The sequence below is a fragment of the Molossus molossus genome, unplaced genomic scaffold (assembly GCF_014108415.1).
Source record: "Molossus molossus isolate mMolMol1 unplaced genomic scaffold, mMolMol1.p scaffold_m16_p_6, whole genome shotgun sequence".
NCBI lineage: Eukaryota > Metazoa > Chordata > Mammalia > Chiroptera > Molossidae > Molossus > Molossus molossus.
Window position 1 is genome coordinate 55,783,931 of NW_023425399.1, and position 25,718 is coordinate 55,809,648.

Consider the following 25,718-nt stretch of genomic DNA (forward strand, 5'->3'; position numbering starts at 1 on the left):
CTCTTTAATAAATGGGGTTGGGAAAATTGGACAGCTACATGCAAAAAAGTAAAACTTACACCATGCACAAAAATAAACTCAAAATGGATAAATGACTTAAATGTGACCCGTGAATCCATAAAAATTCTAGAAGAAAATGTAGGCAACAAAATTTCAGACATCATACACAGCAGAATTTTTACTAATACATCACCTAAGACAACAGAAACAAAGGAGAAAATGAACACATGCAACTACATCAAACTAAAAAGCTTCTGCACAGCAAAGATACAATCATCAAAATGGAAAGTGAACTCACTGTATGGGAGAGCATAATTGCCAATGATATAACAGAAAAGGGGTTTAATTTCCGATATATATAGAGTGCTCATACAACGCCACAAAAGGAAGACAAAGAATCTAATTAAAAAATGGGCAGAGGAATTAAATAGACACCTCTCCAAACAGGACATACAAATGGCTAAGAGACATATGAAGAAATGCTCAACATCACTAATCATCAGAGAGATGCAAATTAAAACAACAATGAGGTATCACCTCACACCTGTCAGAATGGCCGCCATCAACAAGTCATCCAACAACAAGTGTTGGCGAGGGTGTGGAGAAAAGGGGACTCTAATACACTGCTGGTGGGAATGCAGACTGGAGCAGCCACTATGGAAAACAATATGGTGTTACCTCAAAAAATTAAAAATTGAACTTCCATTTGACCCAGTGATCCTACTTCGAGGAATATATCCTAAGACGCCTGAAACACCAATCAGAAAGAATATATGTATCCCCATGTTTGTAGCAGCACTATTTACAATAGCTAAGATCTGGAAACAGTCCAAATGTCCACCAGTAGACGAATGGATAAAAAAGCTGTGGTACATATAAACAATGGAGTACTATATAGGTCTAAGAAAGATCTCTTATCCTTTGAGACATCATGGAGGGACCTGGAAAGTGTCATCCTAAGCGAAACAAGCCAAACAGAGAAAGACAAGTATCATATGATCTCACTTATTTGTGGAATATAATGAACATAACAGTCTGAGGAATGGGGTAGTCCCAGGGATGTGGAAGTGGGGTACAGATTGACAACCCCCAGAAGAGGGGGTGGTGGGGAAGAGATAAACCACAGAACTTATATGCATGTATGCATGAACAGTGGGCATGCACAACAAACTGGGGACAGGGTCGGGAGGGAGGAGGAGGGGGGGACCAGTGGGGGGAAAAGGAGTGACGTCTGTAACAAAAATAAACGAATTAAAAAAAAAAAAGGAATGAGATAACCACATATTTCCAGACCTGCAAAGAGTGGCCGTGATACCTTTGCCTGAGGCGAGGGAAGCACAGTGTAATGTAAAATGTATGGCATTAAAATGGGAAAAAACCTATAATGAAGAAAAGGTACAGTACTAGGATTTCTTCTTATATCCAAAGCATACTATTTATAGATATTTGCTTCAGTTCAGAAACCAGCCTGGAAGGACACACATCAAAATACCGATGGTTGTTATCTCCAGATAGTAGGGGTGGGGGGGGGGGAGTAGGGGGAACTCAGACCTTTATACTCACTTCTGTGCTGTTTAGGATGCTAAAATGAGCACAGGTTACTTTTCCAGTTAACTTCTTTGTTTTGTTTTTAAAGACAGCAAAGAAAGAAGGGGATCTGGGTGTTTAAAAACAACTTGTGACACACTGAAAAGAAATAATCTATTGCGCCATGGAAAGACATGGAGGTACCTCAAATGTACATTACATGAGAGAAGACAGTCTGAAAAGGCTACATACTATATGATTCCAACTACTGGACATTCTGGAAAAGGCAAAACTATGAAGACAGTCAGGTATCAGTGGCTGCCTGGTTAAGAGGTAGAGCACCAGGATCTTTAGGGCAATGAAACTACTCTCTAACACTGTAATGGTGGATACAGGTCACTGTCATTTGTCCAAATCCACAAAATGTACAGCACCCAGAGTGAGCTCTCACATGAACTATGAGCTTTGGGGGAATAATATTATTTCAACACAGGTTCATCAGTTGGAACCAATGCACCACCCTGGTGTAATATGTAATAATGGGGAGGCTGTAACAGGACATGAGATTCATGGAAATCTCTAACTTCTGCTCGATTTTGCTAGGAAACTAAAACTGCTCTTAAAAAAAGTCTATCCAGTCAAAACATGGACCAATGTAGAAAAAAAGTTGTGTTATCTCGAGATTTTTTTTGTATCTATATGAGATGCTAATGTTAACTGAACCTTTTGTGGTAATTTCACAATACATGTAAATCAAACTATCAGGCTGTGTACCTTAAACTTATACAGTGACATATGTCAATTATTTCTTACTAAAACTGGAAAAAATAATACAGTGCAGTTGACCCTCAGAACCCACAGTGACTGGTTCCAGGACCTCTCCCATTACAAACTCCATGATGCTCAAGTTCCTTAAATAAAGTGGCATAGTACCTACATATAACCTACAAACATCCTCCTGTTCGCTTTAAGTGATTTCTAGAGTACTTATAATACCTAATACAATGTAAATACTGTGGAAATAGTTGTTATACTGCATTGTTTAGGGAATAATGACAAGAAAAAATGTCTGTACCTGTTCAGTAGGCACAACCATCATAGGCCTAACTACACAGTAACAAGTCAGTAACAATGTAACATCTCTTTTCCTGAATATTTTTGATCTGTGGTTGGTTGAATCCATGGATGTAGAACCCACAGATAACAGAGGGATGACTGCATACCTTGAAAAAAATAAAATATTCTGTGGCACAAAGAAGTCAGTGGCCAGCTAATGTAGACAGGAGCAGCCTGGGCCATTGTCAGGTATGAGCAGATAATGTCAGCGTAGCCACCTCCATCGAATGGCCCTGGGCCAGTTCTTCCTGCCCAGCACCTTTCTTCATTCATATGGTGAAGGGGCAAACATAATTTGTGAGTAGGGGAGTGCTCTGAGCAGATGGAAGAACACCTTGGCCCTGCTCAGCTTCTTTGATGGAACCTCACTAGGGAAAACGAGGATGGGCCAGTCAGCTTGGCCTGTGGCTCCCAACACTCTGCCCTCCCCTCCATATAGCCCTCCTTTCTGCTCCCTTGGCCAGGCCTGGCCTCTTTCTCCCTCTATCCAGTACTCCACCTGACCCTCCATGAACTGGCCCCCACTCTCGAACCCAAAGCACAGCTCCCTGACAGCAGTGCCTACTCAGCTGCTTTGCCTTCCACATCCTGTGCCAGCCCCACTTGCCCTACTTTCTGCAGCCTTACCCTCCACCTGGCATTACACAGAACACATACCCAATCCAGGTCCTCAGACTGGGTCTGTCAAGCTGAGTCCCTTTTCTCTGCCTGCAGAAACTCAGGAGCAGACAGGGGTGGATGAAGCTAAGACAGCTCAGATCCAGTGATTTGTGTTCTCTAAACCTTGTTTCTTCTGGCTTCCAGAATGCAATTTAATGAGCATGTAAATACATCACACAGAATTTTACAGAAAATGCACAGCTCTGCATTACTGGCTCCCAGTTTAGCATAACAAGAACCCTAGCATTTACTGGACTCTCTCCACAGGCCCAGATTTTCCCAGATAAGCCCTGCCCCAGGCTGTCCTTCCCTGCCTCACACTCAGCTGCTTTGTACCTCACACCACCTCAGAGCTGTTGCTCCCTCTGCCTTGCTAACTCCTTCCCTTCTCCTTCCTTGCTCAAACCTCACCCACCCTCTTGACATCTGTTCCTTTTTCATGTGTCCTGATTCCCAATTACCATCTCTTTCCAGCCAGGCAGAACTCTGCTCTGGGCACCTCTGAGACACCTGGGCCCAGGAGCATTCTGAGTGGAGGACTGAAGCTCCCTCAGATGTCCCTGATTCAGTAGGGACACAGGAAATGAAGTTCCATGGCTAAGAAGCAACCACAGGGACAGAAAGGCCACTAGACTCCATTGCCCATCGTGTGGTCCATCTGCAGAGTGTCTACAGAAGTCAGAGACATGAGTGGAAGCATTCATGAACACATCCCCAGCTTGGCCTGGGGCCCCGTCTTGCGAGAATGTCTACCAAAGCCTTCAAACTTCAAGGGAAGCCAGGTACTGGGTCTGAGTGATCTCCCACTTTCTAAGTGCAGCCTGAACTGGATCCACCTGGACCCACCTCTAGCTCAGGGCTGCAGTTTGTATCCTCTGGCCTCCACCCCATTCTGAGGATGGCCACAGGTCAGGGCCTGTTTCCTAGGGATGGGGGAACTCTCCCAAGCCTGAATAGGGGCTTATCTGGGAAACCTCTACCCACAACAAGAGCCAACAAGGGCCCTAAGACATCTCCCCAGGCTGGCCCAGAGCTAGACACATGGAGGCCCCTGCCAGGATGTCCCCCTTCATCCTTGGCTCGAGGCTATGGGTACAGTGCAGAGACTTGGGCCTGTATCCAAACTCCAGCTCAGCTGCACACTGGCCATGAGGCCCAAGATAACTTGCTTCAGAGCCGGGGTGTCCATTCCTGCCTCGGTGGCTGGGTGAGGCCTGGACAGCCTCATGGAGAGTCGGAGAGTCAGGAAAGAGGCAAATGGGTGCATGTCCTGGGGGAGTTTATGCCGAGGCCCCAGCCCCTGAGCCATTCTGGGCTGAAATTGTTCATTTCTGGTCTCCTCTTTTCCTCACACCCATCTATCTGTCCCCAACACCCTCTTGACATTCTTTCCTCCCCAGCCCACCTACCTTGAGAAATTTGTACAAAAGGAAGGTGAACCAGTTGGTCAGCATCTTCTCTGCCACTGATTCAGTCCTAGAGACAGACAGAGGAAGGGGTGACATAACTTCCACTGCCAGGCCCACAAAACATGCCCATCCCCACCCTTTCCTACAGCACTAAAGGCCATGCTTTGAAAGGCACCCATGGGCTAGGGGATTGTGGTGGGGACTGCAGCCCTTAGCCCCAGAGCAGGCTTCTGAGCATGACTCAGGCCCAGGACTGATAGCCCCAGAGTAGAGCCCCATGCTCAATACACCTGATCCCTACTACCAATATCTGGTCAGAGGAAGCTGAGGCTTCCCCAAGAACCACAACAGTAACATCCCTGGGCTGAGCACCCAGCAGGGCCTCTGGTGTCGGCAGATAGGAGGTGTGGGCTCACCGCCGCAGCAGCAGCTTGGGGTGGTTCTTGCTCTCAAGGTTCTTCTCAATGAGGTCAGACAGCAGCTGCTTGAGAACACCTGTGGCATACTCCATCTCGCCCTGCAGAGCTGTCATGATGAGCGAGGCCACATTCCCACGGTCGCGCATGGAGAAGCTGCGCTGGGCCTCCAGTGTTCGAATAAAGGTCAGCAGGAAGTGCTTCTTGGTCAGCAGCTGCCCAAACAGTGTCAGTGATTTCTCCACATTGGCCTGTACCTAAGGAGGACAGGAGCCTGTTCAGACCCACAGCAGAGTACCCAGTACCATCAAGTGGGGGTGGGGGAGGCCTTCTGGCCAAGGGGATGTCCAGGCCAGGTGTATGGGACAGGGCAGGGCTAGAGAGCAGTCCTCAGAGGTGGGTGACAGCCTGACAGTGTCCAGGCCTCAGCTGTCCTCAGCAGAATGAACGTAGCTTGGCAGCTGCCTCAGAAGCCCACTCCAGGCAGAGACCCAGCCTGGGCTCTGCCAACATCTTTAGAAAAAAGCCCATCTCTCAAACGGCCTCCATGCTGCCTCAGCCATGTGCTCCCACCCCAAACAGCCATAAGAATTCCAGCTGGGTACTCACAATGCCCAGCATACATGGGCCAGATCCCTGCCCATTGAAGCTTGGCATTCAGAACCACCCAGGAGACAGATCAGGTGAGCTGTAAGGTATATGAGACAGACTAGAGGGCCCCAAGTAGCCTAGCTACTGCTACTGGGGTGGTTTGGTGGGATATGCCTCCCTGATTCCGGGCCCCTGCCAGACCTTCCTCCTTGCTTCCCAGTTCCCCTCCCTATAGGCTTGAGTGATCTACCAGCACTCTCCAGCTGCCCACCAGCACCCAAGGAACCCTTCAGGTAGATGCGGGATGAGCCCTGGTCAGCAGCCCACCTCCATCTCCTTGAGCACTGGGTGGTCCTCAATCCCAGGGAAGAGCACCCGCATGGCGTACGTCCTGTAGTCGAGGAAGGGGATGCCAGCACCATCCAAATCGTTGGTCAGCTCGTGGATGTCTGTCTGTAGCTCTGCAAAGGCTGCGGCCAGACCAGGTATCAAGGTAAGTGCCCCGCTGGCCTCCAGCTCCCCTACCCCTACTCAGGGCCAGGCTCAAACCTTGGCTTCTGCTGCTCGATGGTTGAGTGACCTTAGGAAAACTACTGTACTACTGTACCTGCCTATGCCTCAGTTTCTCTAATTCTAACACAGGAATAAAACCCCTGTGTTTCTCAGAGTTGTACCTGGATTAGCCAAGATAAGAGCAGAGAAGGTACTGGGACAAGGTCCAAGCTCTGAGGTGTCCCATACCTCATACTGGCATTGGGGGGGAGAGTAACTATGGGTGTCAACTCTTAGCCACCTGAAGAACATCTGCCCTGGCTCCCTTGGACTCAACCACCTGGGAAGAGAAGAGGCATGTCCAAGTGAGGGAGACGGTGGGGGACGGAAGTGCCAGGATCCAGGGACTGTGCCACTCTCCACAGCTTTCCACACTGACAACCACCAAATGCACAGCTCAGGCCAAATGCACTGCCTGCCCACTCCAGGGGGCTCTGTCTCTTTGAAAAATAAAGGCAGTCAGGTGCAGGCTGTGACAGAAACATTCCAAAAGTGAGAGGTATTGACCTGCAGCAACCCAAGGAATGAGCTATCTGATCAGGAGTCAGAGGAGCACCTGGCAGGCTCTGGGCAATGGCTGACAGGTTGAATTAAGAGCCAGGCCTTCATCTCTTCAGTGCCGCTGCCAGGCCTCTGGTTAGCTCTACCTGACTGCCCTAGAATGCCCGCCAGCTGTTGCAACTACACATGCTTCACAGACACCCACCTCAGTGGGCATCAGTCCTCACCCCAATGGAGATTCCTGCCTGAAGAACTGCCCTCCAGTTCCTGTACACCTGCTTATGCCCCATCAGGGCTGCCCAGTGGGTAGGCAGGTTTGTCCAGGAGGGAGGGGGCTCCCAAGACTGGCAGGGTACTTGGTAAATGGACACCTTGGTTCCACTAGAATAACCTGATGCCAAGCTCATTATGGCCTCAAGGCCCTTATGCAGCAGTTCAAAACCCACCCTGCCACTTAGCTCCCTTTCCTCATTCGAAAACAGGAATACTGCTAGTGTCTGCCTTCTAGAACTGTGAGTCAATATCAGCAAAAATGCTCAGGGTCATGCCTAGTATCTCATAGATATCCAATAACTGTTGATTATTACCAGTGCTGCTCTGTTCACCCCTCGTTAACAGCCCCAGACTCCTTAGATGATGCTCAGAGACATGCACAGAGAGTCCAAGACCATGAGTGCATGGGGGCTGCCCTAGGCTGGCCTGTTGCTGGGAACCCAGCCCTGAGGCACCATTTCATACTCAGCAATGGAAGCTGATGATCGTGGGCTGAGGCCACAGCAACGGAAGCTGATGATCGTGGGCTGAGGCCACAGCAACGGAAGCTGACCATTGTGAGAAGAGGCACATGCATGAAAGCTGAACCCAATCCTCAAGCAACCACTGTGCTGCCCCTGGGGATGCCCTCTGTTGCAACTTGCTGACCCCTAGCCCACTGCTCACCCATTTCCGATATCTGCAGCCTCTCTGCCTGCCAGAACCCATCCCACTCTCTGGACCACTTTCGCCTGCCCTGTGGTCCACCCCCTTCAGGGGCTTCAGGGACACAGGCTTGAGGGGGCATGTGACCAGGTATGACATCAGAAATTGGCTGGAGTTGGGCACAGGAGGGAAGCTAAGCTCGCCCACTGTGGCCATCTTGTCACCACAGGGAGAGAGGAGTCCCAAGACGAAAGAATCTGACAGGCTTATGTTCTGGAAGCCAGAGCACTCTGCAGAAGCCAGTCAGAGCTGATTTCTGCCGCTCATACTCCAGGGTCATGACGTACACATGCCCCCCCTTTTTTTTTTTAATCTTCACCTGAGGATATTTTCCCATTGATTTGTAGAATGAAAAGGAGGAATGGAGAAAGAGAGAGACAGAGAAACATCAACATGAAAGAGACATGTCAATTGGCTACCTCCTGCACTGATCCCAACCAGGGCCAGGAATTAAACCTGCAACCCAGGTATGTGCCCTTGACGAGAAATTGATCCCATGACCCTCTGATCCAAGGGCTGATGCTCTAACCACTGATTCAAACTGACCAGGGTGACATATGCCCCATTTTGAGAGGACAGGCTGTGGCCCTGAGAAAGGGTTCCTCAAGCACAAAGCCTAGCCCAAGGCCAGGGTCTGCATGTGCTGACAAATAAAGAAAAGGCCCCATTCCTCAGTACCTCACCCAGCCACAGGCATGAAGACACCACACTAGCACAACTACACATGCTGCACTGCCCTGCAGGCTCTGCACAGGCCATCTGGATACTCACAGCACCCAGTGAAGTGAGCACCTGCACTGCGCCCATCCTACAGATAAGAAACTGAGACACAGGCCTGGCCAGTCTCGCTCAGCAGTTAGAGCGTCGGCCCGCAGACCAGAGATTCCCGGGTTCGGTTCCCGCTAAGGGCATGTACCTCGGATGCAGTTTGTCCCTGCCCCAGTTGGAGTTGTGTGGGTGGCAAATACTCAATGTATCTCTCTCACATCGATGTTTCTCTCTCTCTTCCCCCATCTCTCCCTTCTGCTCTGAGGATAAATGCAAAAATGTCCTCGGGTGAAGATAAAAAAAAAGAAAGAAACTGAGACACAAAATGATTACATGTCCATCCAAGGTTCTACAGCCAAGATGAGGCTCAGATGCGGGCTCTCTGGCTACAGATTCTGTGTTGTAGGCAACTCTCCACAGAAGCCATACCTGCCCCAAGGGCCCAGGCCCCAGGAAGGCCCCTGCCTACCTCCCTGGGACCAAACCTGGCACCAAGTGAGGCTATCAGGAATGTTGTAAACTGAGTGGAATCAGCAAGCAGATGGGCCCTGGCTCTGAAGTAGCAGCACCCCCAGTGAGCCCTGCACCCTTGGAACCCATGTTCCCCTGCTCAGGGGCCCAACAGACCTTCCTTGCATTCGAGGGCCACGCGGGACTCCAGGTTGTCCATCTGGAGCTGCAGCCGCTTGAGGGTGCGGTCAGCATCACGAGACTTGCGCTTATAGGCAATGAGCACGACCACGATGACCAGCAGCAGGAGGCCTCCGCCCCCACCAATACCCACGATGGCGGGAAGGGTCAGTAGGCTGTCTGAGTACACCTGCAGCATGCCTGGTGAGAATTCGAAGCCACCAGCCCGAACCTGGGGGTGGGGATGCAGGTTGCTCAAAATGTGACATGCCCACTCAGAATTTCCTGGTCCCTTACCCTCAAGATCCCCACAGCATCTGCTCCTGGACTGCTCAGCAGGAATGGGAACACTGGGGACCCAGGATAGGTACTAGGCCCACCAAGGGGCACAAGGACTGGGTGAGGGATGAGTTGGGGCGTACACTGAAGATGGGCTCCCTCTGGGCAGAAGGCCAGTCTGGGGCTCCGTCACAGAGTTGGGGTTTCCCTGAGTGAAACTAAGTTAGCAGGTCAAAGGCAGCAGGGACCCAGGAGACCAGAGCCAGGGCTGAGGCACCGATCATGTGGTCATGGACATACCGTGACCTTGTGCTGCCCCGTGAGGTTGGGTGACTCGCAGAGCAGCTGTGTCTCGGACACAGTGAGGGTGCAGGGTGTGGAGCCAATGAGCACAGTGTAGTTGAGCCTCAAGTTGCCGGGTGCTGGTGGCAGGAGATTCCGGCCCTGGTGGGGGTGGCAGTGAGCCAGAGAGTCCCTTCGGCCTGTGCCCTGCCCCACCACCGCCCACACTCCTGCCCACTGACTGAGGCCCACCTTGAGGATGAGTGGGGAGCTAGGCTTCAGCTCAAGGAGGCCGGTGGGGCTGAGTGGCTCCAGCACGGGGTCAGGAAAATAGAGGAAGGAGGAGGTGTTGAGCACAAGTAGGGCGGTCACGTTGTCCATGACAAAGCCCAGTTCTTCAGGCCGCTCCCCCAACTCAGGCGGGCTGCGGGAAGGGTTGTCCACCGATGGGGCCCGGCACACCATGGTGGTGTCGTTGTACACCAGGCAGCTCTGGGGACACAGGCATGAGGATGCTGGGTTGGCTGCTCTGCACATGGGGCCAGGCCCTGCCAGGGCCGAGGGGCTGTAGCCACATATGCACACCCAGAGGCCAGGGCCGGCTTCTTGCCCTGGGGTTTCCAAGCATAGCAACAGCCAAGGTAGCTTGAGTTGCACTAGGAATGGGGAGGGACAAGGACTCACATTCTCCCTCTCGACACCTCCGTACTTGGCCCGGATGCGGGGTTCTCGGACGGTGGTCAGGCTGGTACCTGTGACTGTTAGAAGGGTCCCTCCACTGGAAAATGAAGGAACAGGGGTCATGAAGTGAAGCTGTGCCCCAGCCTCGCACAAACAGGTAGGGCCAGACACACCCTCCGGTTTCCCAGAAGATGTAAACTGGTTACAATTTCAGTACCAGAACTCAGATTACAGCAACCACATCTCAGAGTCGACAGGGGTCCATCATCCTTAGAGCTGTGCCTCAAACATCTTATCTTGTTCTTTATCTTTTAAGAGCGCAACATCAGAGTTTAACGAAATTTTTGCTTAACGTGATTTTCCAGGTTGCTGCATCTACAGCATCTAGTGACCAAAGTCTTAAACTTTGCTGTTTCTACTCCCACCCACAGAGACAGACTCAGGCAGCACAGGAAGGGTTTGGCCAGCCCCCGCTCAGCTCTGAGCCAGGTACCACCACTGTAGGGAAACTTCACCAGAAATTTAACTGGTCCCTCCAAACAAAAAGTTTGGTGGCAGGACCACACAAGGAAGGAGGGAGAGGAGAACCCAGTGCAAGAGCTCCATCCTTGGCAGCATCCCACGGGATGAAGGGGATCTTTGGACCTCAGGGTGGGCAGGAGCAGCCCCACCTATTGATGCTCCACTCGGGGTCAATCTTCAGGATGGTGGGGTCCTCGGTATAGTTGTACGTCACCTCGGGGTTGGTAAGTTGAGCACGATTGATGTTGATGACGATGGAGACATTACCAGAGCTCGTTCCGGGGGGTGTCAGACACCGTATCTCCCGGGAATTCCTCCTAGAGGGGCAGGCATGACAGTGAGGATGTGGGTGCTGCCGCTCACCTCCCAGGAGGGTTAAGCTTCTAGGTTCCATTGAAAACAGGTCTGTGGGCAAGTTACTCCCCAGGCCTCACACTCACATGCCCACTTATAAAACAGAGCCACACAAAGACCTAAGGACTGTTACAGCCACTTTCCCATCAACCCCTCCACGGGGTCAGGTGCTTGTTTGCCCACCTTGGGCTCCAGCCAGGCCCTTTGCTTCTGAACTGCCCTGCTTGGTATCCGAGGCCCTACCTTACTGACCCACCAGCTAAGGAGCAATCCTGACTGCCCCACTCATTCTCCAGGTGACCAGCCACCACAGGTAGGCTGCTGAGTGGTAAGGGAGCTCAAGGGGGCCTCAATATAGCTTTTCAGCAGCTCAGGGATGGCTGGCAGGACAGAGCCTGTGGGACCCTGACCTTCCCACCTGCTGTGTTAGCCTGTGGCTTCTCGTGCCAGGACAGCCGAGTACTAAGCTCAGTGCCAACTCTTGCTATACTGAGTCATGCATATGCCTACCCTGATATGAAACTGGGACTAAGCCTGGGCCCGGACCATGAATAGGCAAAATGAGCTGGCTGAAGTGAGGGAACTGGGTCACCCCCACTGGGCAGCCAGCCAGTCACTACCTGCACCTGGGTCCCCATCTCAGCTCTTTCAGCACAGCTGGGAGGCCCTGAAGCCGCCAGACCTGCAAGTACAGCAAGGCTGCAAACACCAATAATTAGTCTGATAACTGGTAATTACCACAGGAAAATATTTAAAGGGCCGCTCTATTATCATCCCTAATCTAAAATTACCCACTTCAAGCCTCTGTGCTTTTGTTAACATTTTTTCCTCTTTACAAATTAAAAAGAAAACCAAAACATTGTGTTACCAAGGGATCCCCCATGCACAGGATAGGGTGGTTGTGCCTGCCTCTCGGGCCCAGGCCCTGCCCACCTGGCCTTCCCACTCTAAGGTAGCTTATCTCCATGGTAACCTTCTCACCACTGGTTTCCATAGTGATCACCCTGGCCAGGCTTTCCATGCTCTCCATGTTTCCCAGGCAACGGGAGGCAACATGTAACCATTTGAATCTGAACCAACCACCACCCCTCCACCTCCAACCCCATCCACACCTCTTACCAGGAGAAGGTGCAGGACCGGCCACCAACAGACACGGCCACATCACTGCCTGCATTGAGGTGGCTGCCCTCGATGCCAATCCAGGTGCCACCTGAAAGGGGTCCCCGGGCAGGACTCACACGGTAGAAGGTTGGAGTCTATGAGAATAAGGAACTTGCTGGAGCTCCAGAAAAGGCCTACCCCTTGGCCTACAGACCTGCTTGCATCTCCAGCCTTGCCTAGGCCCTGTTCTCATGGGCTCTCAGACACAGACCATAGGCAGGGCCCCAAGTGTACAGGGGTACCTGGAGTCAGACCTGAGATGAGGAGGGGAGATGGAGACCAGGAACAGAGGTATTGCTTCAAGTGGGGGCCCTCAGAAGGACAAGGAGCCCCTCACTTGAGGTGGCCTTTGGGCCAAGCCAGCCCCTAAAAAAACAGGCCTCACAGCCTCCCCCCACCCCCAGGCCTCATGGGAGGAGAGGGCTCCAGGCTGGGTGGGGTGGAGCTTACCACAAAAGTGAAGCGTTTGGGTGACAGGGCCCGGAACTGGGGGGAACAGTCCCGCACGCACACCTCCACCAAGGCATCATGGGCCCGCACTGTGCTGGCATCTCCAATCTCGCAGACAATCCTGTGGGGCACCAGGGGCCTCAGCAGGTTGCAAGGTCCAGCTGGGTGTTGGGGCCTTCCCACCCAACCCGAGAGGCACTCACTGCTCGGCACTGATGTACTCGCTCTCCAAAGGGCTGCATAGCACCTTGCCCACACGCACGCCTAGCCGCACATCCTCAAAGCGCAGGCCCAGGTTCTCACCCAAGATTGTGAGCTTTGTGCCTCCCTGCCGAGGGCCCGTCTCTGGGGACAGCTATGGGGAGACAGAGGGTGGGAGGCTAGCAAGGGCCATCCCAGGCTATGAGGGGCTGTGCAAGGAAAGCCGCTGGGCAGAGAGGTACACCTACCTTAAGGATCTTGGGGTCAGTGCAACGGCTGCTACCATGACGGGCATGCATCCAGGCAGCAGGAAAGTCGGTAGGGCAGTGTGGACGCAGGGAGCAGCGGCGTTCGGCCACGCACCAGCCACACTCAAAGCGAGGGTCAGCTTTGAGGCAGAGGCCACAGCTTTCCCGCAGGGCTGGACATTTGTAGAGGTGGGCTGTCCCGGGAAACACTGTCAGCTGGGCCAAGTCACAAACCCACCCCCAGTACCACCCTACCTTGCTCACCCTGGATGTTCTGAGGATTATCAATGATGAAGTTGCTGTTCCACACCACTGACAGGTTCACAGGAAGGTCGCTGATGTCATTGCCTTCATACGAGTACTGTGGGCATTGTGCAGAGCAGTCAGGCCAAAACCCCAGTGGGCAGATCAGGGCTTGTGTGCCCCTCCTGACCACCTATGGAAGTGGATGGCTGGGAGTGAGCTTGGTGGGGCAGAGTCTGGGGGCTTTGCCTCTCCAGACTGGCATTTCCAATCTAGAGCCAGATACCCAAGAGAAACACCTGGCCACCAACCAACCTGGGCACTAACCCTCTCCTGCCACACCCAGCTCTCCCTCCAAGCCCCCAACCCTAGTTCTTCCTTCCTGGTGGCCATGGGCCCTGCTCTGCTCTGTCTCCAGCAGCACATGAGGTGCACCCTCTAGGTAGACCTCCCTACTCCTGCCCCATAGTCAGCCCTACCAGGAAATCAGGACTTCCCAGCTGCACCTCTGTCAGGGATGCTCTGTGAATAATCCCTACACTGGGACTGCTCAGAGGTGCAAATTGGGTGCCCCCATGCACTGGGCATAGGCTGGCAAAAGCACTGTCAGGTGAGGCTCGGTCCTTCCACCCCTAGGCTCAGAGATACTGCCCCTCCTCAGGAACTCAGGCCCAGCACTCCCACCTGCTAGAAAACAGGAGAGGTCTGCCAAGGTTCTATCTACCACAACTGGCAAGGGGAGACAGACTTGTGCCTCATGGCAGTTCTTCTGGGATTTTATGGGGTGTGGGTCAAACGCAGGCCTTGTAGAGAACCTAGAAGCACCACCCACTAACAGGGCTTTGGCCACTGTAGGAAACCCACTGTTCTCCTGACTACATTCTAGTGAGGCCTGCCAGCAGTCACAAAAACTGAAAGAGGGCCTTTTGGGACCACCACTCCTCCCCACCCACCAGGGAAAGTTTTTAGCTTTGCAAAGATTATTGTTACTAAATTCACTGGACTTGATGAAAAGCTTTGAAAATGTCATCCTATTAGACTCAAGGCTCCAAATGTGGCTGCTTCTTGGCACTTGAGCAGCACCTGCCTGCTAATGTGCACATGCACGGCTGCTGGGAACAGTCTCTGTGTCTGGCCACAGGAGATATAAAAGAAGCTGAGTGCTTGGGTACTATCACCCTGACCTTGGCCCTCCTGGAAGCATTGGGCGAAGACAGCACATGGACGTTTCCACATACCTTTAACCTGGCCTCCTCATCCAGGTTCTGAAGACCCCACACAAAGCCATGTCTGCATATCTCACCCCATCTAAGTTGCCCATTCCATGTCTGAGATGTGCTTCCTCTAAACATCTGGGTGGCTCTTGGCAGTGCCCCACCTGCATACCCAGGCATGCCTGAGGGGCTTGACACTCACCTTGGGAGCTTGAAGTGCCTCTGAACACCTGACTGTACCCTGTCCTTTAGCTCATTAGCAGAAAACACATCCTACAGCTGTGAGTATGACCAGCCCAGTCTAGCAGAAGGGGTCCCTAAAATCCCCTGCCAGCTCCACCCAGCCTTACCGAAGAGTTCTGGCACTGCAGGCTAGAGCTGTTGAAGCGCAGAGCGGTGACGCGGGCCGGGCTTCCTGGGATATGAAAGAGGCACTCATACCCACGCTGGCCTGACTGTGGCTGCGGCAGGTTCCGGGCAGTAAGGGTGATGGGCTTCACCACACCCACTGGCACGTAGATCTGCGTGGAGGGCAGGATCTGCGGGCAGTCCTGAGGGTGACAAGGCTTCAGCTGAGCACATAGGAGGGGGCCAGTGAGCAGGATGTATCCCATTGTAGCCCAGACTACAATCTATGTGCACAGCCTGTGCTTCTCCAGGGAAAGCTACCACTGTGCCCACTTTATACACAGGTAGACTGAGAACCTCAGAAATAGCCAGCTGGACCAGAAGGCAAGAGGCCTGGGTTCTACACCTGCCAGGATGCATGACTGCTTTCTGTGCCCTGGGCAGGGCCTCTCCCCTCTGGACCCAGAGCGCCATGTCTAGTGTTCTAGGACCCCACCATTCAGCAACCAAGAGGTCCCATCTGGCCCACAGCTGAAAAGGCCCTTGAGACACAAGCAGCCAAGAGCGAGATGCTGAGGCTGTAAGCTCTGCTGGGGCCTGGAAAGCACGTAAAAATAGCCAGGCAGAAAAATAGTCGGGGCCCCCAGGGCCAGCATTTCAGCAACAATAACTGATGCAACAGCCCAGCTCCCTTGCAGCACACTGAGAGCAGCCACAGGAGAAGACAGACCCAGAGGCACGCCACTGAGCTGGGCTTTAAATAGAGATGCTGAAAACAGGCCATAATCCCTAAGGCCTGCAATATCTCCCAACACAGCCCAGGCCCAAGCCTGGCTCTGCAGAGGTTTTTGAGGCCTTTAAAAGACATTGGAGCAGCAGACAGCAGGGTATGGCCAGGAAGGCTGACCACATTCCCTGGTCTACAGGATGACCCAGTCTCCACCAGGGAGAGGCAGGTGATGGTGCTGTGAATGGAGAGCCACTAGCAATGCCTTCAGGGGCCCTCACCTATGCCAGCATTCTCCTGGCCATTTGAAGGGTTGCTAAGCCCAGTCTCCAGGCCCAGGGATCTTCCTGCTGCCTCCCCAGACTGGCTGTCCCTCATGGACCTCCCAATAACCCTGGTTCGTCCTGGCCACCATGACTGTTCTCACCATTCCCCCACCTCACACCTCCACTTTGCACAGACACTATCTTGGCTGTCCAGGAGACCAGTGCCACTGTCAATCAGGGTGTAGGCTCTGTGACCTGCAGCTAGTTTCTCTGACTGGGTTTTGGCACCTTGGGACCTCAGCCATGAAGAGGGGTCAGCTCAGGGTTCTGACATTCCTTTCAGACCCCATGAGTGGCCTGACATCAGGCTGAGCTGGGAGAAAGACGAGCAGTGTGGAACAGCAAACCAGGGCTCTACCTTGAGGGGATCCGTCTTCCCACATTTAAGGGGCTCTGGGTATGTAAACTGACTCAAGTATAAAAAGTGAGTGAGGGGCCACGACTCTTTATATGACTTAAGTTAGACCTTTATTCACTTGATCTAGAACTCTTCTGCTTATACAGATAAAGTAAGAATTTAGAAGACTGTCCCTCTATTTCACTTCTAGGGACACCATGACCACGGCAAATCCTTCCTGGTGTGGAGGCCATCAGAAGGGAAGGCACATGACCCAGCATTCCTAGCAGAAAGCCCTGGCTTCTAGGTTTGGGCCACCTCGGAGTGAGTGTGGGCTCTGCTTGGGGGGTGCTCTACAAGGAACCCTTGCCAGGCATTCAACCTGGCACCAGCTGCCTCCTAAATGCTCTTTCCTAACATGCTCTGGTGGCTTCTACCTCAAACAACCCAAGCAAATGTGAGAGTACAAGGACGAGGCAAGCAGTGGGGTTCTTGGGAACTCCTTCCAATGGGGTAGGGAACCAAGACACCATAGCGTAAGCATGCTCCTGAGTGAGGGAAGGCCCCAGAGGAGCCTAACCCAAACTAGAGATGGGAAGGGGAGGCCTGGGCTGGGAGCCCAAGTCTTTCCAAACAACAAGTCTGTGCATATGTTATACTCCTTATAAACGTACCCACAAAACCTGGGACTACAGTTTAAGAGGGAATATCTGTGGAATAAATCCATCCCCCAATAACCCTCCCAGAACTCGGAATAGCTACCAGTTTAGCCTTGCACGAGCAGATTCTTTGGGAGGGGTTTACACTTGCTGCTCTACTTCCCTCGGCCATCAAGACCCACAACAGGCCCTCCCCAGTCACTAATCCCACTGAGATCAGCCCCACCAACTTCTTGATGCCCCAAGGCCCCTGCCCACCCACTCTCACAGACACTGTCATGCCTAGATGCCTTCAATCCCTGCCTGCTCTCAGCCTACCCCACACTGCCATCTTGTCCCATGATGTGCAACAAAGGTCCAGGAGAAGCTCTGTGAAGAGGGCCCACAGTACGGCAGGGGCCCTGTGCATGCTGCATTTCCTCTTACCCTGGACTGTCCACAGAAGTTCAGGCCACCTATAGCCACCAAGTGCCCCAAAGCCAGCAGGACCGACACCCTCTTGCCCTGTCCCACCAACAGGCATGGTGTCACTGCAAAGAATAGGGCCTTGGTTTCAAGTTCCGGCTCTGCACTTGCCTGGCAGGTTCCAGGTCTGCCCATCCTAGTTCTGAGAGCCTGGGTTCCAGGAGTAACAGTCCTACTGCTCATAAATAAGGCCAGTACCTTGCTCAGGCTCCAAATAATTATGACCTAATTATTATCAGTACCATGCAGGACCTCAGAAGGGTCCAAGGACCTGACCAGCTCTTTGCAGGTCAATCTGACACATTCCCTTGTCCACATGAACTCAGGGCACTGGGTCCACTTAGCCAGACATCTCACATTCCAGGCTCCCATTGTCCTGCATGGACAGTCCCCTCTCTACAATGCCTCCGGGGGTGGGGCCAGCAGGTCTGAGGCTTCTGCGCCTCCCCTAAAAGTCACAAAAGAGACCCCATGACCACCAACAAATGACACTGGCTGGCCTCAGGCCAGGACAGCCACAAAGGATGTCCCCAATCTCACAGACCTCTTGGTTGGCATCCCAGCTACCCAGAGGAGCTCTCCCAGGCCCACCCACAGGTGACACCTAGTTCTGCTACACCTCCGAAACCCTGCGCCCCTCCAAGGTGGCCTTACCTCAGACACATTGACACGGCCCTCCAGGAAGGCGCAATCGGCAACATTGTGTGTGCACACGTGGCGGTATTTGCACCAGTGGCAGGGGAAAGAGCCATTGACACACGACAGGCAGCTGCAAGGGGGGAGTGGGACAGTGAGGCTGGGCATCAGGTGCCTCCACCAGTTGCCATACAGGGCACACCACACCACCTCCCTGCTGTTCCTTCAGTGGTTGATTACAGGACCACCCCAGAGCCTCTGCACTGGCTGGTGCTTCCCTCCCTCCTTTACTTCTCTTTCTCCAGACCCTTAATCACTTGACAGTCCACCCTAGCATCACCCCATAGGGCCTTCCTCGTGATGGGCATGTCTAAAGTCTACACTGTCCACTGCAGTGACCACTGGACACACATGACAATTATCACTGTAAATGTGTTAGTGAAACTAAGGAGCTACACATTAAATCCTGTCTTGTCTTAGATTTAAATTTTGGGGGATGGAGCTATGGTACATATCCACCACTCTGCAGGCTCCACCTGGCAGGAGCTTGTTCCATTCATTCTGACATGTCCTCAGAGCTTGGACAGGGCTCCTTCAGTGCTCCTGCCCCTGCAGCTTCATATGACAGGCACCTCATCTCTACAGTCTCCATGGCCCCCTCACCCCCAGGCAAATGCCACCAGCTGTCTAGAGGACCTGCCAACCTGCCAGCTACTGGGCTTCTCCTGAGATGCTCAATCCCCTCCTTCCAAGGCTGGGCACCCTCAAGGTCATGGATCTAGGCCCAGTGTCCCAGCCCATGGCAGAATGAACAGTAGGTCCTCAGCCTCCCATTCTTCCTGCTACTCACAGCTAAGACAGGCAGCAGACAAGCACCAAGCCAGCACCAGGGAGAGCTCCTATCCTGGTTTTCTGTGCCCCAGCCTCTCCAACCCCCAGCCCACACCTGGGACAGCATGAGCCAGAGAGAACCCGAGCTTCCACCTGTCCCAGAACAGCAGGTGCTAAATAATCTGTCCCATGGTACACCATTTCCCATCTAGACAACACAGCCTGACTCCCTCTCCCGACCCCTGAGTTCCCTGCCTTGCTCCGGTGCCCACAGGTCATTCCTCACACCAAGGCTAAGAGCCAAGGCTCTCTAGGTGTGAACTGATACATGTCACTCACAACCACCCAACCTGCTCTGACCACTACACCAGCCTTAGGCTCATCTGATCCCTCTGCCCAGGGGACTGCTCTCATGGCAGAACTCGCCTCCCACCCTGACCACTGGGCCATGCCTGCCCTGCCCATGCACGAGGCCTGAAACACTCACGACTGGTGGACACTGCAGTTGTAGAAGACAAAGTCCACAGATGCAAACTTCTTGCCCGTCTCCTTAGACTTCAGGAAGAGCTTTACCACCCGCTGGTCTCCTGTAGGGCAGCATAGGCTCAAGTTACCAGGGCCACCTGAAACCACTAAACCCAGGACTCCTATGTAGGGCAATACCTGAACAGGAAATGATCTCACCAAGGACCATCCCAACCACCAAGTACACAGTCCCTGGCTGCACCTCAACCCCTCCAGCTTGTGTACTCCTGAGAACATCAAGTGGGCCCCCTGCATCTTTGCACCTGCGGTTCCTGCCTCCTGCCTATACTACTCCCATTTAGCATCTGCTCTTTACCTTGCCATCTTCCTTGGACACCATGTGACACCTGTTCTGTCCCCAATGACAGTCCACCTCCTCAGCAGGAGGCCCCTTCAGACACCCAGCTGTGGTGCACTTACCCTGGCCCTGAGTGATGGGCGCCACCTCCCCAGAGGATGGTGAGTGACAGTGGATGCGGCCATCCTCCAGGATGCTCTCAGACTCAGTGAAGTCCTCGAAGGAGCAGTTGACGCCAGCTGAGAGGTCAGGCACATTCCAGGCCTGCAACACGAGCTGGGGCACCCATGGCAGGAGGCATGAGTGAATGCAGTCCTGTCACCCAACCCATCCCTCAGCCCTCAAAGGGTGGCCACACTCACTGGGACCTGGGACATGGTGACAGAGACATTGCGAGGCTGCACAGTCAGCTGCACACACTGCAGTAGGTCTGAGGCAAAGCGCTGAGGCTCATCTGCCCGCTCACAGGCATCCCGACGGGAGCACCTGCAGGCAGAGGAACCTGGGCTTGGCGCAAGCAGGGAGGCCCGAGGAGCAACCCAACACCTAGCCTCTGCTCAGCAGAGCTAACGCCTGCACTTGGGGAAGCCCACCAGCTTCACTGTACCCTGTTTTTACTGGGATGTAGCTGGGCTGGCCGCCATTCAGCTGGTCACAGGAAACCACCAAACCCAAGGCACCTTGCCCACAGGAAACCCAGAGGAGCTCGGAGGTGAGCTGTGACCACCTGAGGTGCACAACAAGGCCATTTGGGGCCCTCCCAAGGCAGGGAGAGCCAGGGCCTCCTGCCCACCCCCATCTCTATCCAGACTCACATGCTATGCAGGACACACCAGCCACAGTGGGGGTCTCGAGAGCCCAGGCACAGCTCACACGACCTATACTGCACACAGCTCTCCACGGGCACTCGTGTCACCTGGTAGGAGAGGACTCTGTGTCAGGCCTCCACCAGGCCCTTACAGGGACACCTGCCAGATCACCTCAGCACCACCATGTGCCCCCTTGAACACATATTCCAGGGATACTCCCATCTTGGGACTTCCTCTAGTTAAGTCTCTTCAAAAGCCAGTCCTGGATGACATGGCCTGGTATGAGTCAGGCCTCTCCCTTGGAGCTCAAGGTGGTGACGGCAAGGGAGTGAGCAAGTTGGTACAGGTGAGCAACCCAAAGAACTAACCGCTCCAGCCAGTTATTCTCCCATCTGTCTGGACTCCAAGGTTCCGGGGGAGCCATGGCTTGTTGGTCCCAATCTTAAGCACAAAGGCAGGCAGGGCTCCGTTTGCCTCAACCTCGCCTGCTTGGTTGGCTCTGAGGTCCCCAGAGAGGCAGAAGAACTGGGCCAGAGAGGTGCAGAAGAGAAGTGAGAGCTGGCCAAGAAGGAAGGGAGGTCTTGTCTTTTCCACCTGCCTCCAAATCTTCCTTACTCCAACTGCCATGGTTCAACAGGTAGAGTAGAAATTCGGAGGACAGCCGCAAACAGGCCAGACTATGAACACAAGCATATGGCCTTGACAAGCTGGGCCAGGCCAGCCACAGGTCCCATAAAGGCTGCTGTCCAAAGTCCCCGCCAGGTAGATGGGGCCAGTGCTGGGCCAGGTCACAGTCTGAGAATTCAGGGTCCCAGAGGCACATCCCAAACCGTGTAGTGACCCCAATACCTTGATAATACTCTCATTGAAATATTTGTTCCTGTGGATATGAAGTCATTCAGGAAGGGGTGGGAATTCTAAACCTGGCCCAGGAGAACCTAGAGACAGCATGGACGGTGTGGGCCCACGGCAGCCATGTGCAGCTCTCCAGGGTAGGCCTACCCACATGTATCCAGCAGTGTAGCACTCACCTGCTTTTCTGTCATGGCGTAGAGGTATTGGCTGTCAGGGCTGAGGATCAGGTCACGAAGGATGGGACTACCCTCTTGGGCCACCACACTCTCGTAGGCCAGGGCTGGACGGCCGCCAGGGTTAGCCAGGTCCACCAGGATCTGTGGCAGTGAGGGCCTGAGAGAAGCTGTGCCGATGTCTTTGTGCCCTAGCCCTATACCCACTTAAGGTGGGGGTCCCAAGCCCCTCCCCTAGCCATCCCCCAAAAGCCCTATAAGAACCCCCACCTCAAACCAAGCAGCCTGTGCATGACAAACTGCATACTGGTGAGCTGGCCCCGGCCTGGCCCCTTCATCAGTCAACAGAGGTCACAGCCCAGGGATGAGGGGTCTTCCGAGATTGGGAAGAACAACAGCCCTCCACCCCTTACCCACCATCGAGCTGCACAGCCATATCCAATGCAAAGGTGGCAGGTACCCCTGAAAGTGCACCATCTTCCCTGGGACAGGCTGGGACTCTCAGAGGAGGGGATATTTGGGAGGGAGGAAAAGAGGGGTCTGCAGGGAGTGTGGGAGGTCCAAATACAGCTAAGAAGGCTAAGAAGTGAGACCCCTGGAACCTCCAGGGCGAGAAGGCTGTTTTGAGTGTGATGGGCTGAGCCCCAGGGCATCCTGGAGTTGGGGCACATCCCCAGAGGAAGGCATATTTCAGATACCAAACAAACCAGGCATTAATTAGCCAGCTCTTCTCTCCAGCTTGCAACACTATAAGTATTTTTAGTTGCTTTTACCAAACAAATGTATTTAATTAACAGGGAGACCCAGGGGGCTTTCCAGAGATGGGACTCATGGGGCAACACCTGCCCATCTCAGCTGGTCTGGGCAGGCTCCCAGGGCACAGGGCTGCTGGTTCAGCTCAGGACCCTCCTGGCTCTGGCTCTAACCAGGGTGTCCAGTCCACCTCTCCATCTCCACCTCAGGAGCAGGGCCTGGGCCAGGGCTTAGCCCCTGCTTTGTACCCCCACACTGATGGAACAGGGTTGAATGACTGGGGTGGGCTGCGGGGCAGGTAAAAGCCCCAGGCTCAGACCAGCTCCAATAGGGTCTGAGTAAGGGTAGCCAGCCAGGGTGGGGCACTGTGTCTCTGGGTCGGAGAAGGCTGGCTGCAGGAGACTGGGAGGGCCGCATTCCTGAGAGCCCAGAGCCACCCCCCAACATCTGCTCAGCTGTACATCCTCTCAGCTGCCTCCTAGCTAGGCAGGCAGGCTTAAGTCAAAGCAGATCAAGAGCAGAGCCCAGTGCTGGGCAGTGGGCAGTGAACCTGGGTTGGGCCTAGAGCTGCCAAAATGGCTCCAACCTGATTCTGGGAGGAAGGAACCAGGTGAGTGGCTCCCAGTCTCAGAGCCCCTGTGAGTGGAAAATGGACTGGATCCCAACCTGCAGCCAGCCAACTCCCATAAACCTCCTGCCTACTTGGGAGCTTGGATATCCTGGAGCTGACTAGGCCCAGGAGAGTCTTTGGACCCACACTGCCTGAGCCCAGCCCCCAATTGTGTGACCCTGATAGGGTGCTGAACCTCAGTTTCCCTACCTGTCAAAGGGGAATGACAGACAGCCCTCCCCACACCAAAGCTTTTTTGAGGATGAAATGATGACCAGGACAGAGTGCCAAACAGGAGGACACAAGGTAGCCAGGCCCCACAGCAATCACCAAACTCCAGCAGCCAGTCACAAAGGCCTGGCCAAGGCCAGCCTGGACAATCGCCAGGGAGCAGGAGACAGGAGGGCAAGGCAGGGCAATAATGGAGACTGAGCTCAGACAGACTGTCTTAACCCAAATGATTAAAATCAGGACTCTGGATTTCTCCCCAAGTCCTGGCCCTCCCTTGCCCCCATCCCTGCAGACACCTCCAATAGCACCAAGAAGCCCAAACCTGACCCCATCTCTAAGTGCCAGGCCTATAGCCTCTCCCCAACACCCCAGCCTGATCTCTCTCACTGGGGAATGCTTGCCCCCAGGTCCTTGACAGGGGACACTCTTGATATATTTGCTGAATAGGGACACTGAGGGGCCCCAAGCTCTCCCACTCGGACCATCAGCGGCCAAAGGTGCCAGTCTGAACACCCACCTGGCCAGTCCTGCATGCCCCTCCCTCTCATGGATGAGGGCATGGGCTGAGGCAATGATATCACATCCAGGGGGCACACCAGCTCTGAGGCATGGCAGGGTGAGAGCAGAGAGTGGGTCTCCTCCCCAGGATCCTTGAGAAAGTGGGAGAGAGGAGGCAAGCCAGGCACGGGCTCCGAATGCTCCCAACCCTAGGCCGGCAGTGTGCCAACTCTGACAGGTGGCACTGTGACAGCTGCGTCAGGAAGCATGCATCTCATCTGTCCATCCACCTGCCTGACACTGGACAGCCCTTAGTCCTTAAACACACACAGGCAGGTTCCAGGGAGATGGGGCTTTTCTAAAGGGCACAGAGCAAAGGGGATGTCAGGAGGCCTGGCCCACAGGCCAGAGGGTAGACGTGACATGGGTGATAGCTCCATGCTGTGCACTGAGTAGCCATGGTTCAAGCTCAGCAGGGCTCCTGCATGCACACACACGGCAGTCAGGGGTCTGGCTAGGAATGACCAGTCCTGGGGCTATGCCTGCTGCATCCAACTGTTTTTCAGGTTTCAGGGCTTGTGTGGCACAAACAGGTAAATGGAGACTCACCAGGGCCCTGGGCCAACTGCACCTGGGGACAAAGAGTCTGCCCCAAAAGTGGGAAGATGGATGCAGCATGCCACCAGGAGGGCATTCCAGGGAGAATGAGCTTCCAGGGCAGGCCAGGCCAGACCTCTGGCAGAACATCGGGGAAACATGCCACCAGCAGTGAGATGCCGACACCACACTACACCACACCACACCCGCACCCACAGCTGTCCACTCTAGGGCCACCTACTTGGGGCAGCTGGGCCTGCAAGAGCACACAAGAGACCTCTGGAGTCCCCCGTGTTCCCCTCTACCTCCAGCAGTCACCTCTGTGCTTGGCAAACCTTTCCCCAAAGACCACCAGACCGTTTCAGGAGTGGCTGCGACCGCTCTCCTTCATACCTCTCACCACAAAAAAAACTCAGGGCCCAAACCCAGCCCTGCCCACAGAGGTCCCTTTGCCATAGTGCCCTTCCCCATCCTTGCTGAGAAAGGAGCCCTCCATCTACCCAGATGGCTTTAGTGAAGCTGTCTAGCCTCCCTGGGCACATCTCCCAGGCTGCACCAGGGCTGGTTACTGACCCACCCACAGCTCTGGCCCAGAGGCATAGTCACCACAATCCAACTTCCTCCTGGGCTTTCCAGCCCTGTCCACTTCTCCCCTGGTCTCCCCTGTTCCTCTGTACTGGGGAGTCCCCTGGATTCTGAGCCAAGGCAAAAGGCTATCAGCACCCAGGGAGGGCCAGGCCCTGAAGACCTCTTACAGCCAGGGCCAGGCAAGGTGCTTATCATGGGCCAAGCACCTAACACCACCACCACTGGCATCTTCTGCCTTCCCCACAGATGAGCTGGGAGCAGGTTCACTCGTTTACCCCCAGATCCCTGTAGAGGGAGCCATGTCCAGGACCAAGGGGAGACAGTTAGGGGTAGGTGGGTGGCCCATGGCCCTAGAAGCCCCAGCCCCAGACTGGCCCAATTGGCTGGCCTTGCACTTATCACTGCATGGCCCTGGCCAACTGCTGTGGGCAGGCAGCTGACAGCCCGACCAGGTCAGCTGTCTGTCCAGCCTGGAACCAACAAAGGGTCCATTCTCCAGGCTGAGGGCAGGCGGGGGCACTGGGGTGGATTTCTGGGCTGCTCAGGATGCTTGCCAAGGCCGGCACGCGCCCTAGCTGCCCAGAGGCAAGGGACTGCCCAGCTTAGCCTGAAATGAGGGAAAAGAGTTCCCTGCTATGCCGATCCCAAGATGGCAGCCTTCACATCCCT

The 25,718-nt window shown here is 54.0% G+C and overlaps 1 protein-coding gene across 1 annotated transcript in view; it reads right to left on the bottom strand.

The window, feature by feature from the left end:
* PLXNA1 (plexin A1) overlaps window positions 1–25,718 on the bottom strand; it is a 56,214-nt gene that overhangs the window by 14,756 nt on the left and 15,740 nt on the right. Inside the window, exons 4-23 of the mRNA XM_036245345.1 lie at window positions 21,776–21,916; window positions 20,751–20,851; window positions 20,298–20,421; window positions 20,058–20,211; window positions 19,600–19,699; window positions 18,300–18,414; window positions 15,134–15,334; window positions 13,591–13,687; window positions 13,327–13,520; window positions 13,081–13,232; window positions 12,878–12,998; window positions 12,386–12,522; window positions 11,062–11,229; window positions 10,394–10,487; window positions 9,962–10,201; window positions 9,728–9,871; window positions 9,146–9,380; window positions 6,047–6,189; window positions 5,129–5,385; window positions 4,713–4,779 (exon numbers count right to left, since the gene is read on the bottom strand). Of these exons, the coding sequence (XP_036101238.1) occupies window positions 4,713–4,779; window positions 5,129–5,385; window positions 6,047–6,189; window positions 9,146–9,380; window positions 9,728–9,871; window positions 9,962–10,201; window positions 10,394–10,487; window positions 11,062–11,229; window positions 12,386–12,522; window positions 12,878–12,998; window positions 13,081–13,232; window positions 13,327–13,520; window positions 13,591–13,687; window positions 15,134–15,334; window positions 18,300–18,414; window positions 19,600–19,699; window positions 20,058–20,211; window positions 20,298–20,421; window positions 20,751–20,851; window positions 21,776–21,916 (2,985 nt within the window). The remainder of the gene's footprint in view (window positions 1–4,712; window positions 4,780–5,128; window positions 5,386–6,046; window positions 6,190–9,145; window positions 9,381–9,727; window positions 9,872–9,961; window positions 10,202–10,393; window positions 10,488–11,061; window positions 11,230–12,385; window positions 12,523–12,877; window positions 12,999–13,080; window positions 13,233–13,326; window positions 13,521–13,590; window positions 13,688–15,133; window positions 15,335–18,299; window positions 18,415–19,599; window positions 19,700–20,057; window positions 20,212–20,297; window positions 20,422–20,750; window positions 20,852–21,775; window positions 21,917–25,718) is intronic.